General features: G+C 44.0%; 1 protein-coding gene across 15 annotated transcripts in view; it reads left to right on the forward strand.

Annotated features, from left to right (window-relative positions):
* Positions 1 to 15,749, forward strand: part of PTK2 (protein tyrosine kinase 2) — a 248,292-nt gene that overhangs the window by 97,324 nt on the left and 135,219 nt on the right. For all 15 annotated transcript variants that reach the window (XM_077351407.1, XM_077351399.1, XM_077351401.1 and 12 more), the window contains one exon: positions 9,901 to 10,127. In XM_077351407.1, coding sequence (XP_077207522.1) covers positions 9,933 to 10,127 — 195 coding nt within the window. In that variant the 5' untranslated portion in view covers positions 9,901 to 9,932. The remainder of the gene's footprint in view (positions 1 to 9,900; positions 10,128 to 15,749) is intronic.

A 15,749-nucleotide genomic window follows, 5' to 3' on the forward strand; every position in this document is an offset into this window, starting at 1 on the left:
TTTTTTTTTAAGAAAGTGGATGGGGCTAGGCAAGGCTTTTGCCCATCAAGGCTTCTCCTGAGCCTTTGGAGGTTTCATTGGCTATTAAATGCTGCTTCGGCAGTAGCTGCCATAGCAGCTCAAGGATCTTCACTGTGTGAGTGAAGGTAAGCCATGGCAGCCATTTTATGGCTGGCTCCACCTCTTGAGACAGCCATTTTGTTTAATTGATTTTGTGGTTGTGCCCACCATACTGTCAGGGTTCCAAAGATGCTTACAGGCATGAAAGGGTTTGGGGCCTCACCATAGTAACACTGTGATTCAACTCCAGGCAGACTCAGCTGATAACATGAAAGATTAAAGTCCCATAGGAGTTAATGAGTCTATCATGGAGAATTTACTCTTGCACTCATGCCTGTTCTGTCTAGTTCATTTTGAATTATTCACAGAGACAGCAGTTAGTCATAATTTTCTTTCCCTTCTCTCCTGAAATACTGATCGATGGGAAATGACCCTGCAGACCGGTATAAGCTGTGATTGTAATACCTGCCTATTATTGGGGCATTCATGAGTGGAGGTGGGTCTCTTCCTGCAGTTGGATCCTTGAAGGTTCATATAACTTGCTCTCTTGGGCAGCCAAAGCACTTAAAACATTCATTTACAATGCGAGTGTAACTTTGGTCACGTTTAGCTTGGATGGGGACACAGAGTTATCACTAGTGCTCCTTTCTGTATAAATTGGAGTTGCTCCTTGATATTTTGGGGGAAATGCAGACATTTCTGGAAACCTGAGCCTTCAAAATTAACTCTAGTCCTAACAGAAGTATTACCATGCAATTTAGAAGTAGCTCATAGAATAAACGAGTCGCACAAAATAAGCTGCTAGTAGCTCATTAGAAGGGTGTTGGAGAGATTCATGGATGATGGGGTCTGTCTGTGGTTACTAGCCATGGTAACTGAAGAGAACCTCCACAGTCAGAGGCAGGAAACCCCTGAAGCCCAGAACCAGGAAGCAACATCAGGAGAAGGCTTAAGCCTCTATGCCAGGGGTAGTCAACCTGTGGTCCTCCAGATGTCCATGGACTACAATTCTCATGAGCCCCTGCCAGCAAATGCTGGCAGGGGCTCCTGGGAATTGTAGTCCACGGACATCTGGAGGGCCGCAGTTTGACTACCCCTGCTCTATGCCCTATTGTGTGTGAGAGGATGCTGGACTAGATGGACAGCTGGTCTGCTCCAGCAGGGTTCTTACATTATTCTTATAAGCAGGCTTTGACTGAAATGATTTAGTATGAAGGTCAGGTGGTTGAAGTAAAGCATTGTCTCTAGAGGGCTTTATGATTTGCAATTACCTGAATAAAAATATGGAAACACAGGAAGGCACTGATTACATCTATCAACAGTCTTGATGTAGTATAATATTGTGGGTGATGAGGAGAAAAAAATACAGCAGGCACGTAGAAAATAGGAAAATTACTTTCGGATTGTGTTACTTGGCGCAGTGACAGTTTCATGAGCTTTGTGGAGAAGCAGACAACTAAAAAAGTGATGTTTGAGGCTTGTTTCAGGCAAGGGGAAGCAGGACATCGACATAATATGTGGAGTGTCATCAATGCTTTGCCAGCCCCTTGTTTAAAATAGATCTTCTTTGGCTTGCTGCCTTTTCTGTCTCCTTGCTTTCTTCTTAGAAAGGGCGGGAAGAGTTGGGGCCGTCATACATCCTGAAACATGAAATAAGCTTGGTCCACCATCCATTGCTGCTGGTCAGTGCACTAGAGCAGGGGTAGTCAACCTGTGGTCCTCCAGATGTCCATGGACCACAATTCCCATGAGCCCCTGCCAGCAATGCTGGCAGGGGCTCATGGGAATTGGAGCCCATGGACATCCGGAGGACCACAGGTTGACTACCCCTGCACTAGAGAATAAATCTTGCTTGCTGTTTGCCATTCGGATAGGGAGTTAGACTGGAATAGCTTTTCCTACCTCACAGAAAATATTTATTGTTAAACTCATTCATTATCACATTAGCATCCCTTGATGTTTCTAGCCTAGGAAAACTTAAAACCATGGCTTGGTTTAGACACAATTATGGCTTGCTCATTTCTCCCCAAAGCTCAGTCCCTCCTTGGGCACCCAGGTTCTCTTGGCAGATTACAATTTGCCCATTCATGTAAACTGGGCAGACATGGCCTGCCTGCCTGGAGATCAGGCTGACAAAGAACACGTTGGTTGTGGTTCATAATTCTGATTTCCAGGCAACCTGCACAATCTGTAATTGGTGGGTTTTCATATCATAGCACAATATATCTTGCTGAGGGGGGGGGAATACAGAGAATCACAGCATATGCAGAGTGAGAAAGAGAGGAGGGAACGTGCAAACTCGTGGCTTGTTCCTGATAACCCACCAAATGATATTTCCCAGGAATGGGAATGTGACCTCAGAACTTGATCCTATGTGGGCAGTGTGCAATTCAAAATCGAGACTGGTGGTGGTAGTGGGGGGTGGGGGGCAAGGGTGTTGTGAGCAGAGCTTCTAATTGTTGTGGTTTTCTGCCTTCTGTCTCTGGCCTCAGGTTTCTTTATTTCCCCAACTTCTTACCTGCCAGAGTTTCCAGTCCTTGCTGACAATTCCCAATACTCTAAAAACTGCAGTTGCCATTTATATATTTACTTTATTTATAGTCTGCCTTTTCCACTGAGGCTCAAGGCAGATTACACAGTGCAAGTCAATGCAATCAATAGAATGTGGCATCTAATAAACAAGCTAATTGGGGTAGGATTACAGAAGTTTGAAACAAAGCAAAACGTATTGGACATGGTACATTAACCATGCAGAAAGTGGCACTACATAAGTAGTGTGGTGAGAGCAGACTACTACATGCAGCAAACAAATATTGTATACTATAAGCAGTGGTCTAGTCCATAGACTCTTTATAAAAAGCACATTCCCATCCACCCACCCACCCACCCACCCACCCATCCCATTTTTAAGGGCACCTCTCCTGTTGGGCCCACAGATATCCTGGGAGCTCAGTCTACCAGGTAGGGGCCAGGGCCAAGAAGGCCCTAATCCTAGTGGTGGCTCAACATACTGCTCCCAGGCCAGGGATCATTCTCTCGTAATATGGCCCTATTACCTTTCCACAATTGGCTTCCAGAGAAATTTGTTTTACATTGTTTGCAGCAAGGCAGGAGTGTGGAGACTTCCTGTCCTTCTCAGGTGTGCAATTCTGCCTCAACAGAAAATGTACACATCATGCCAGTTGTTGGTCTCATCTGTTTGCAGGGTAGCACTCCCAGAAGGTTCTGCTCAGATAAACCAAGCTCTTGTGGCAGCACATTGGAGGTTAAGCGGGTTTGCAGATATGAGGATCCTAAGCTTTGTATGTGACAGCTAGTTGTTTGATTCGAACTTGGTAACTGATGGGCAGCCGGTGGAGTGACTGCAGAATGGCTCATCCAAGTAAATAAAGTAAGATAAGCAAACCTATGCAAATTAACAAAAGCTACCTTTAAGACCAATGAAGTTTCATTCAAAGTTTAAGCCTTTGTGTCACCCCAATTTCCTCAGAGATTTTCCGTTTCATTGTATCAGAAGAAGTGTTATGCACACGCAAAACCTAAAACTTCATTGATCTTAAAGGTGCCGCTTTGCTTTGCTTTGCTGTTTCAGTCCAACATGGTTACCCACCTGAATCTATATGCAGATGAGGCTGAATTTGGATTGCAGTAAGTGGTGAGAAACGGCAGCCCTTGACGAATAGCCGCATTTTCGGACTCCGTGCATATTTTATAAAAGCATCACAGTCTCTGCAGTATAGCGTGGATTTGGGGGCAGGTTACCGACTCCGCTTTCATGCATGTTTTATCAAGGAAGATCCAGTAGGTTGGACTGAAGCAGAAAGCCCTCTATTTAAAATGATTAATGTGCGTTCGGATTTAAAACAGCCATAATTGCGATGATACTTCAACATTCAGGTCACTGCTGTGCAGAGAACGTCTTCAGATGCCTGCAGAATTCAACATGTTATGAACAGCAAGCGACCCTTACTTCTGCTTTTGTCTTCTGTCATTGCGGTTCTCTTTCTCCCAGCTATCAAAGGATCAGAATTCTCATTTATGCAGGGGGGAAAAAACTGCTCAGATTTCCTCTTGAACTTTGAGGTGGTGTCGCTCTCTAAACTAGGGAGTCTGATAACAGCCTCTACTTGCAAGGTTTCTAAAGCCGATGGTTTCTTCCTTGTTGTAGGCAGGAAAGTATTTAATAACTGTGAATATTTCTTAGTTTCTAAAAACAGTTGGAAATAGGTTAACAAACTGGCACAGATAGGTATTTTGTTGATTTGCACACTGCCTAATTGATTGTTTTCTGCTTCTGCAAAAAACTAGATAATACAGATTATTCCAGCCTTTCTCGACGTTTTTATCATTGAGAAACCCCTGAAACATTCTTCAGACATTGAGAAACCCCAGGAATGACACGATCGTGCAGGGAATGCTTGGGAAGCATAGCTGTGTATACGCCCACCAAGGGCCTTTCCTCTTCTCCTCTCCTCCAATCCTATCATTGGCCAATTTGGGAGGGGGGGGGTGGAACTGGTCGACATGACCATATATGTTTCAACAGTATGTCCTTCCACTACTTGCATTTGTAATTATTTTATTGCATGAGAAATTAATTAATTTTATTTTGCTGAAATAATTTTTATTGTGATGTGTTTTGATGGCCACATAATGAGAACGTGGCATATAAATTTTAATGTAAATTGATAACCCACAGTCCAGCAGTTGAGTTTCTCAGTTCACCTCCACTGGCTCCCTTTGGTCATTATTTTTCACAAGTTGTTAGTCCTGGATCTGTCAGTGTTTTGCCTTGCTAGATTCCTGGAATGAGGTATTGGCGATAGAGGTGTGTCATTAAAATACTTTCAATCTTTTTTGCAGAAGGTCTGTATTGATAATGTAACTTTTGGAGCGTGGGAGTTCTGGTGGGCTCAGCATGGTCATTGATATTGTTCAACATGTGTGTAAGCCTATTAATGAAGATCTTCTAAGACTTTGGATGGAGCTGATATTAGTGGGCTGATGTAGCCCAGCAATTTCAACTTCCTGGTGATCCCTGTCTCCAGGGAAGCTCGCTTGGCCTCAACCAGGGCCAGAGCTTTCTCCATCCTGGCCCCCACCTGGTGGAACGAGCTCCCAGAGGAGATCAGGGCCCTGATGGAACTTGAACAGTCTCACAGGGCCTGCGAAAGGGAGCTCCTCCACCAGGTATTTGGTTGAGGTCAAACTGTGCCATCCCTTCCCAAGGGTCCTCCGCCTGAGCCCCCTCCTATGGTACCCACTGCAGTTCCGCCCAACCCACTGGGCTATCAGTATGAATTACTTTAATGTTTAATTTTTCTACAGTTCCATGTTGCTTGTTGTTTCACTTCACTCATCAATAAACAAACAAACAAACAAACCTATCACTCCCTAGGAACAGGAGAAAAGCAGAAAATAAGTATTTTCAATCAGTATTCGTTGGACTTCTGCAGCTGTTGCTGATACGTTATACCAAAGGTACCCAGTGTGGTGCCCAGGGGCACCATGATTCCCACCAACACATTTTCCGTCATCTGCCAAGTGTTTGTAAAAAGTAGGAGGCGCCAGGTTGGGCTTTTGCCCAGCAGAGCTTCTGACCAGCCAATGGAGATTTGATTGGCTGTGCAGGTGTTTGAAAACATTGTTTTGGCAGTAGCTGCCACCAGAACACAAATGTCTTCACTGCGTGACTCTGCAAGTAAGCTATGGCAGCTGTTCTGGGCCCATCTCTATCTTTGTGGCAGCCATTTTGTGGGTGCAACCAGCATGTTGTGTCAGTCTTCTCCTGGAGAGGAGATGACTAATAGGATATCTGATAACCCTCTTCAAGTATTTAAAAGGATGCCATATCAAGGGTGGAGCAGAGTTGTTCTCTCTTGCCCCAGTGGGACAGACCAGAACCAGTGGGATGAAATTAATTTGAAAGAAATTCTGTCTAAACCACCGGAAGAAGTTTCTGATGGTTAGAGCAGTTTCTCAGTGGAACAGGCTTCCTTGGGAGGTGGTGGGTTCTCCATCTTTGGGGATTTTTAAACAGAGGCTGGAGAGCCATCTGATGGAGAGGCTGATTCTGTGAAGGCTTAAAGGGGTGGCAGGTTACAGTAGATGAGCGAGAGGGTTGTGAGTGTCCTCCATAGGTCAGGGGGTTGAACTAGATGGCCCATGAAGTCCCTTCCAACTCTATGATTCTATGATTCTATTCCCAAAGTGCCCAAAAGCTCAAAAAAAGGTTGTAGACCCATGTTATCCAGTGTATGACATGCTGCTTGCATTTGGATCCTTCTGAACTTAGACATTGGGCTAGACAGAGCGGTCATAAACAAATCTCAACGTGAAGTGCATTTTATGCTGCGGGAAAGTATAAACCAGAGGATCACTGACTTGTTTCTCTTAGGAACTGTTTGTGAGAGCTAACACATAAGTGGTTAACGATTCAGTAGTAGTTAATTCCACTGTTCTCACTGGAGTACGGTTGGGAGTAAATAAATGAGCAAACAGACCCCAAGAACTGAAATTGGAGCCAGCTCTTGGGGGAACGGTTTGAATATCTCTGAGCAGGAAATGACAGAAGGGAGACAGGGCTAATCTAAACCTATAAGAATTGTCAGTGCTCAGCCCCTGAGATTCTTCCCATGTAGGGGGCACGCTGTGTGGCTGTCTGCATGAGTGAAATGATAGTCATCTCCGAAATCATTAAGGCATGCAAATCTATTGAAACGCTAGTCAAAAGTAAACAGTTAGGCCAACGATGTCAACACCATTTACATGTTCATTCCTCAAAGCCGTCTCCAGTCCCCCAAATGGAGAACTCAGGACTCAGGTTCAGTGAATAATGAACAGGCAGCACTTAATCCCGCAGAAACACTTTCCCAAGGTGACATGTACGTCACTGAGCGAGCTTTCCTTAGCAGGAAAAAAAAAAGGGCCTGAATTAATAAAAGCTTCAATCACTATAAAGGCTGAATAATAATGAGAAGAAAAAGGCTTCACTTTATACCCTGCTTTTCTCTGCCTTATGGAGTCTCAAAGCAGCACACAACCATATTCTAGTCCTCTCCCCACAACAAGCACCTTGTGAGTTGGGTGGGGCTTGAGAGAGTGCTAAAAGAACTGGGATTGGCCCAAAGGCACCCAGCAGGCATCATGGTGAATCAAACCTGGTTCTCCAGATTAGAATTGTCCGCTCTTAACCGCTAGACCACTGGCTCTCTTTATTCTTCAAATTATTGTTGGTGATGCTTACCCATTCTTCCTGTTTGCTAGATGTCAAATAATTGGATTATTATTATACATACACACACACACACACACACACACACACACACACACTAATCATAATTATACAGTTGTGCCTCTCAGGTTGTCTTTTAACTTAGCGATCCCCAACCTGTGGGCTGCGGACCACATGTGGTCCTACTAATTGGAGGTGAGCCCTGAAGGATGCCTTCTTCCCCCCACCCCCAGCCCTTTACAACACACTTCATTGTTGTGGCGTGTCTGGCTCTTATTTTGAAGGGATGTTTAAACATTACCATAGCGATCAGAATGCGCTAGGGCAGTGGCTGAGAGTAGAGGAGTAAACTACCCCCCCCCCCCACCGGGCCTCAGTAAAAGGCATTGAGAGGTCCCCGGTGATAAAAAGGTTGGGGACCACTGTTTTAACTGAAGAATGCGAGAAGTCTTGCCTATCAAGATGGAATTGAATGTAGGAATCATCTCTTGGCTACCCTGATCCCATGTTTTGTGTACATGGTTGTAAGGACAGGAAAAATAGAGCATTTGGGAGGTGAAATCATTTGTCTGCTGGCTGTGTAGATGCATCTTCCAAAAACTTTCTCTCAAGGCTCTACTGTATGTTGTAGAGGAGAAATTGAAGAGAGTGGGAGACCAGCTCTTCCTTCCCTTGCCATTTTCTCAGTATAAAATGCTCCCTCTACCTGTTTCATTCTTGCCAAGGGAAAACTTACATGAACTTATAAATAAGGTTGCCAAAACTGGGTTGGAAATCCTTGGAGATCTGGGAGTGGAGCCTGAGAAGGTTGAATTTGGGGAGTGGCAGGACCTCAGTGATATATAATGCCATAGATTTCACAAAGCACCATTTTATCCTGGGGAACTGATCTCTGCTCTTGGAGGTTAGTAGTTGCAGGAGATCTCCAGACAATACGTAAAGATTTTACCAGCAGGAGTAAAAATCATCCGACTGATGTTCAGAGAGAAGTTACCATCAGCTAGCTTAAATGTGACATTAGTGTGGTGCAAACTAGATGAGCTATTAATCTACTAATTACATTTGATTCATTGTGTAAGGAAGACTTTTTAGCAGAACCCTGACAGAAGGTCAGAACTATGTCTGAGAAATAATTTTGTCTAAAGGAGCAGGAAAGAATGCAAATAGGGGATAAGAGATTGTTGTACAGCTGATGCTATTGGAAGAGCATTACAGCAGCATCTTTGCCCTCTGACAAGTTTTAGAAACTGGGTGGGTTGTTTTGTTTTGTTTTTTGCTGTTTTGTTCATCAGAAGGCAAAGCACTGATTCTTGTGTGTCGTTAAACCCAACATGAGGTAATTTGTTAGTACGGGACAAATAAAAATGAAAAAAGAAAGATGGCTTGCTATTTCCTGTGCTTGATATTCTTGTGCTTTGCAACCCCTGTTCCCCAAATAGCATTTTTAGTTTCACGTTTTGCTTCATAGACTATTTATGCACTGGGAACTTCAATGCTCCAGCGCCTGTGCAGGAGCACAGATCGGGGGCGAATGAGGTGCACCAGGACAAATGCCCCCCCCCCATGTGAGTGCAGGAAGAGGTGGGGCAACCTGCCACGACTAAAACTCCAGCCTGCAGCTCGGCATGAAACCTCCAGTGCATAAACGGTCATAGAGAGTAGAGGATGTTCTCTTTGTAACAACCATGGTGATCAACATACAGGTGGGACATGTCTTGTTGGAATATCGTAATGTACTCGTCCAATATCAGAAGCCCCAAAGCCTCTTTTGCTACCTTACCCAAGCAGTGCCTAGCAGTTGTCCTTGCATGTGGGCACAAAATAAACAACAGCCCAAAGACGTGCCTTCTCCATTGCAGCCCCCACCTTGGGGAACCGCCTCCCTGAGTAGGTCAGGAAGGGTCCCGCTCACCTGGCTTTGCGCAAACTTATTTGTTCAAGGTGGTAGAGCTGCCATATATTAAACGTTTCACAGATTTCCTCAGGAAGGGGGCTGTGGTCTCTACTGCTTTGGTCAGCTTGCTGAAACTATGTAATCTTTGCATCATTTAATGTGTTGTTTTTAATTTATTTTTATTTATTAATAGATTTCTAGACCGCCCCTATTGGGACTGCAGTCTCAGGGCAGTTCACAGCATTGTTAAAATACTGAACAATTAAAACCATTAAATAATTAAGTCCATCAAATAGACCGTTGGTGATGTCCCCATAGTTCTTCTCATTGGGGTGTCTGTGGTGGTGAGAGGGAAGGGAAGGTGACTGTAAGCCGCTTTGAAACTCCTTCGGGTAGAGAAAAGCGGCAGATAAGAACCAACTCTTCTTCTTCTTCAGTAATATCAGGGCTCTCTCAGCCTCACCCACCTCACAGGGTGTCTCTTGTGGGGAGAGGAAAGGGAAGGTGACTGTAAGCCCCTTTGAGACTCCTTTGAGTAGAGAAAAGTGCCAGATAAGGACTAACTCTTCATGATTCTATTATTATTTTTTTATAAATGTTGTTTCTTTTGGTATAAAGCTTCTTCCAAGGCACTAAATCTCACACAAACGTATTCAGTGCCGTGATTTAAGAGACTGAGATATTTCTTCCCTTTTTTTGTCTCCCATTTCAGAATATGACAGATACCTAGCATCCAGCAAAAGCATGGCAGCAGCTTACCTAGATCCAAACTTGAATCACACTCAAAGTTCAAGCACAAAGACGCATCTCAGTACTGGGATGGAACGTTCCCCAGGGGCCATGGAACGAGTCCTAAAGGTTTTCCATTACTTTGAAAACAACAGTGAGCCAGCAACATGGGCGAGTATTATACGTCACGGTGATGCTACAGATGTTTGGGTGAGTTGATTTTTATATAAAATACTGCAGAGGTGTGTGTATGAAGGTCCTTCTCAGATTGTGACACAGATGACTTGAGGCTGAGGAGAACACAGATGTCGTAGTACTTGGAAGTCTTTATTCAGCTCATGCTGTGAGTTATCCTCGGCAAACCTTTAATTTGTAGCAATTTTCTCTAGAGAAGGAGGACGTAAATCCGTGTGGTGTGTGCCAACTTAACTAACCTACTTTATGTAATTGCTCAGTTTCCATACCATGGTTCTCATTTTTGACAGGCAGTAGCTTAATTTGCTCCTGGATGGGTGAAGGTATTTATTAGTACCTAGAAAGCATATTCGGTGCAAACTTAAATGGACTCCGGGGAATGGTAGAGGACAGGAAGGCCTGGAGGATCATTGTCCATGGGGTCGCGATGGGTTGGACACGACTTCACACATAACAACAAGAAAGCATATGTGGAAGTCTATTTAACAAAAGGGGGAGTACTGCATGGTGTGACCGGAATAGTGACAGATGAAAAACAGATGCAGAAATTACCTACAAGAGAAACAGGATAACACAATCCAGTAGCCTTCATTTACTCTCAGGGATAAGAAAAATAAGGAGGTGCAGTAAGGAGACTTACATTTATATACAAGTGACAATCAGCTTTGACTGAGTTCTTCAAGTTATAACATTTCAGATTCAACACTTAGGGTTACAGGAGCCTTTCTCAACTTTTTTTACCATTGAAGACCCCCTGAAACATTCTTTCAGCCTCAACAAACCCCAAAAGTGGTGTGATCATGCAGAATATTGTTGGGAATTGGCAGCTGACATAAGATGACAGGACCCTTCTGTTGATCAGTCAAAGGCTAAACAAAGGGTTTTCAAATTCAAAAAACCTTTAATGGCATATAAAACATCATGAGAACAAGGGTAATTCATAATTATAATTAATTGATAAAAATTACATAGTCTAGATAAACAAATAAAAGAATAAAATGAGCAGTAACCAACAAAGGGTTTTTTGGGGGTGGTATTTTTAAAAGTTTCGAAGAGCGTAGTAGACAGCGTATGCTGGATAACCTGGGTTGCCTTGGGGCATTATTTTTTGAGGATATTATTTTTAAATTTTAGTTGTCTGATATTAGGCACACTATTTTCAAGAGCAGAGAAACGCTGTTCTGAGTGGATTTTAAAACAGCCCATTCAGCTGGAGCAATATTTCTTTTCGAATGAAATGTCTTGAGCAGATTCAGTGCAACCTTGTCTTGAATGTAAAATTAGCAATAGCGATTTTTCTGTTTGGATATGTCATGCGTCAATTCATTGCAGCTCCGTTGTGAATGTAAAATTAACAATACGGTTCCCCATAAACCTCAAAAAGTCGGTTTAAAAAACCCTTTTCAATATTTCTTGCTTGGTTACAGCCATGCTTTACCGTGAGCGCTGAAGTTTTTATATTTCTTGTTCAGTTGATTGGGAGACTGCCACTGGCCTTCTGGAGCTCCAAATGTCGGCATCAGTGCTGTTATTTGGCCCTTGGGGCAGCCTTCCGATCTGATTTATTTATATAGATTTTTATACCGCCCATTCCATACGGCTCTGGGCGGTTTACATAAAACATTGTAGAACGTTTACATAGAACATATAACAGTATAACGGATAACAATCATGATATAACATACCAACTAGAACAACATTTCAGCAAAACAATAACATTGACAATCCCTAGGTAGTTTTGACCTCTCGGTCAGAGGGGGGGGCGGGGGAGCTATAGATGTTTTGTGTCAGTCGGCCTCAAGCAAATGCCTGGTGGAGCTCATCTTAACTGATCAACATAGGGAGTGTATGGAAGGAAAACTATCGGAGGCAGCCCAACCGGCAAGGCCAGCTCATAGGGAACCAAAAGTAAAAGGATTCAGATGTCTTTATACTAACGCCCGAAGCATGGGCAATAAAAAGGAAGAGCTGGAACTTCTCATGCTGATGGAAAGGTATGATCTAGTAGGCATCACAGAAACTTGGTGGAATGATTCTCATGACTGGAATGTAATGGTGGATGGATATGAACTGTTCAGAAAAAACAGAATAGATCGAAGAGGTGGAGGAGTGGCACTGTATGTGAGGAAAGGGCTTACCTGTCAGGAAATTCTAGTGAAGGAGAGCATATCTACAGTGGAAAGCATCTGGGTGAAAATAAGCAAGGGGAAAACAAACAGTGTGGTGGTTGGTGTCTGCTACCGACCGCCTGACCAACGAGAGGATGTGGATGCTGCACTTTGTGAGCAGCTTGAGAAAATATCCAAACGGCAGGACCTTGTCATCATGGGTGACTTCAATTTCCCAGATGTGTGCTGGGAAACAAACTCTGCGAAGCGTCCTCAGTCATGCAAGTTTCTGACCTGCCTGGCTGACAATTTCATTTATCAAATGGTAGATGAACCCACAAGAGGTTCAGCCATACTGGACTTAATACTGACCAACAGGCAAGAGTTGGTGGATGAGGTGAAGGAGGTGGGGACCCTAGGGGGAAGTGACCATGTCCTCATAGAATTCCTTTTGAGATGGGGAGCCAAGGAAGCTTGTAGCCAGACGCGGATGTTGGATTTTCGTAGGGCAAACTTTAATAAACTCAGAGACATGATGAGTGTCATACCATGGACGAGAATGCTGGAAGGGAAGGGAGCATGTGAAGGGTGGGCGCTACTCAAACAAGAGCTATTGCATGCTCAATCAATGACTATTCCAGAAATACGAAAACACTGCAGGAGCTCTAAGAAGCCTATTTGGATGAACAGAGAACTTCAAGAGGAACTAAGAAAGAAAAGGAAAATGTTCAGGAAATGGAGGGAAGGACAGAGCTCTAAAGAAGAGTACCTACAGGTTACTAGGCACTGTAGATCAATCATCAGAAAGGCCAAAGCTGAGAGTGAGCTAAGATTGGCCAGGGAAGCCCATTGTAACAAGAAAAGATTTTTCAGTTACGTGAGGAGCAAACGTAAAGTAAAGGAGGCAATAGGCCCGCTGTTGGGTGCGGATGGACAAACTCTAACGAAAGATGCAGAGAAAGCAGAAAGGCTTAGTGCCTATTTTACATCTGTTTTTTCCCACAGGTCTAAGTGTTTAGGCACATCTAGAGATGGCTGTAGCCAAAGGATAGTGTCTGGGTGGCAGGTTAACATGGATAGAGAGGTGGTCGAGAGGCATTTAGCTGCACTGGATGAGTTCAAATCCCCTGGTCCAGATGAAATGCACCCGAGAGTACTCAAAGAACTTTCCAGAGAACTTGCACAGCCCTTGTCCATCATCTTCGGAACCTCTTTAAGGACTGGAGATGTCCCGGAGGACTGGAAAAGAGCAAACATTATTCCGATCTTCAAAAAAGGGAGGAAGGATGACCCGGGAAACTACAGACCAGTGAGTCTGACCTCTGTTGTGGGGAAGATAATGGAGCAGATATTAAAGGGAGCGATCTGCAAACATCTGGAGGACAATTTGGTGATCCAAGGAAGTCAGCATGGATTTGTCTCCAACAGGTCCTGCCAGACCAACCTAGTTTCCTTTTTTGACCAAGTAACAGGTTTGCTGGATCGGGGAAATTTGGTTGATGTCATTTACTTGGATTTTAGTAAAGCTTTTGACAAGGTTCCCCATGATGTTCTGATGGATAAGTTGAAGGACTGCAATCTGGATTTTCAGATCGTTAGGTGGATAGGGAATTGGTTAGAGAACCGCACTCAAAGAGTTGTTGTCAATGGTGTTTCATCAGACTGGAGAGAGGTGAGTAGCGGGGTACCTCAGGGTTCGGTGCTCGGCCCGGTACTTTTTAACATATTTATTAATGATCTAGATGAGGGGGTGGAGGGACTACTCATCAAGTTTGCAGATGACACCAAATTGGGAGGACTGGCAAATACTCCGGAAGATAGAGACAGAGTTCAACGAGATCTGAACACAATGGAAAAATGGGCAAATGAGAACAAGATGCAATTTAATAAAGATAAGTGTAAAGTTCTGCATCTGGGTCAGAAAAATGAAAAGCATGCCTACTGGATGGGGGATACGCTTCTAGGTAGCACTGTGTGTGAACGAGACCTTGGGGTACTTGTGGATTGTAAACTAAACATGAGCAGGCAGTGTGATGCAGCGGTAAAAAAGGCAAATGCCATTTTGGGCTGTATCAACAGAGGCATCACATCAAAATCACAAGATGTCATAGTCCCATTGTATACGGCACTGGTCAGACCACACCTGGAGTACTGTGTGCAGTTCTGGAGGCCTCACTTCAAGAAGGACATCGATAAAATTGAAAGGGTACAGAGGAGAGCGACGAAGATGATCTGGGGCCAAGGGACCAAGCCCTATGAAGATAGGTTGAGGGACTTGGGAATGTTCAGCCTGGAGAAAAGGAGGTTGAGAGGGGACATGATAGCCCTCTTTAAGTATTTGAAAGGTTGTCACTTGGAGGAGGGCAGGATGCTGTTTCTGCTGGCTGCAGAGGAAAGGACACGCAGTAATGGGTTTAAACTTCAAGTACAACGATATAGGCTAGATATCAGGAAAAAGTTTTTCTCAGTCAGAGTCGTTCAGCAGTGGAATAGGCTGCCTAAGGAGGTGGTGAGTGCCCCCTCACTGGAAGTCTTCAAGCAAAGGTTGGATACACACTTTTCTTGGATGCTTTAGGATGCTTAGGGCTAATCCTGCGTTGAGCAGGGGGTTGGACTAGATGGCCTGTATGGCCCCTTCCAACTCTATGATTCTATGATTCTAACTCTTTTAAAAAATTCATGGGCATTTTTTATTTACTCAATAGTAATTGTTGGTTTCTGCGCATGCGCAGGGCCCTGGATCATCCTCTCCCCCCACCCCTTGGCAGCGGTCCGCAACCTGAAAAAAGTTGTGGACCACTTTTCTAGGTGATTGTTGGGGGGTGATTGTTTTCCTCTTATGGCTGTTGGGAGTATTTATTGGGGTATGGTGGGGGACATAATTGTGTGGACCCCAGAGACTTGAAACAGTTATTGTCGAGAGGAGCAATTTTCTTGCATGCTGGTGAATGCTTTTCTGGCTCCATCTGTTTTTGGATCAGGGGGCTGTATGGATCCTTTTCTGCTCAGCTTCTGGTCCAGCTTTGGAACATACTCCCCTGGCACATAACTGTAGAAGAGAGTGCAACGTTGATGGCCATTTGGAACATCTCAGCAGCTTCTGATATTACTACTCATGTGATCTGTAGCATTCATTACTGTCTCTGAACTGGCTAGAACTGCACTGGAGGTACCATCATATGGCAACCCCAGTTGTTCCTTTGTAGATCCCAAGTGGTGATGGTCTCTGTCTGTACAGTAGAAGGAAAGTGGGTATATAGAACAAGGATTAATATCTGTGTCCTGACTCTGGATCTTGATCACTGAAACGCATTATTCTTTTACTTCGAAAAGCATCTGGATGAGCGTGGCTGAGTTGTCATTTACACTCTTGTTGCTTTTTCTTCTTCTTGCTTTTATGTTGCGCTGTTTTAGTTATTAGATGCTGTTCTGTTTACGACCTTTAAATGGTGTTTCTAATAGATTTTTAGAACTGGCTTGGGCAAGCTCCCCCTCACTGGCAGTCTTCAAGCAAAGGTTGGATGCACAC

Source organism: Paroedura picta, chromosome 9 (genome assembly GCF_049243985.1).
Source record: "Paroedura picta isolate Pp20150507F chromosome 9, Ppicta_v3.0, whole genome shotgun sequence".
Taxonomy (NCBI): domain Eukaryota; kingdom Metazoa; phylum Chordata; class Lepidosauria; order Squamata; family Gekkonidae; genus Paroedura; species Paroedura picta.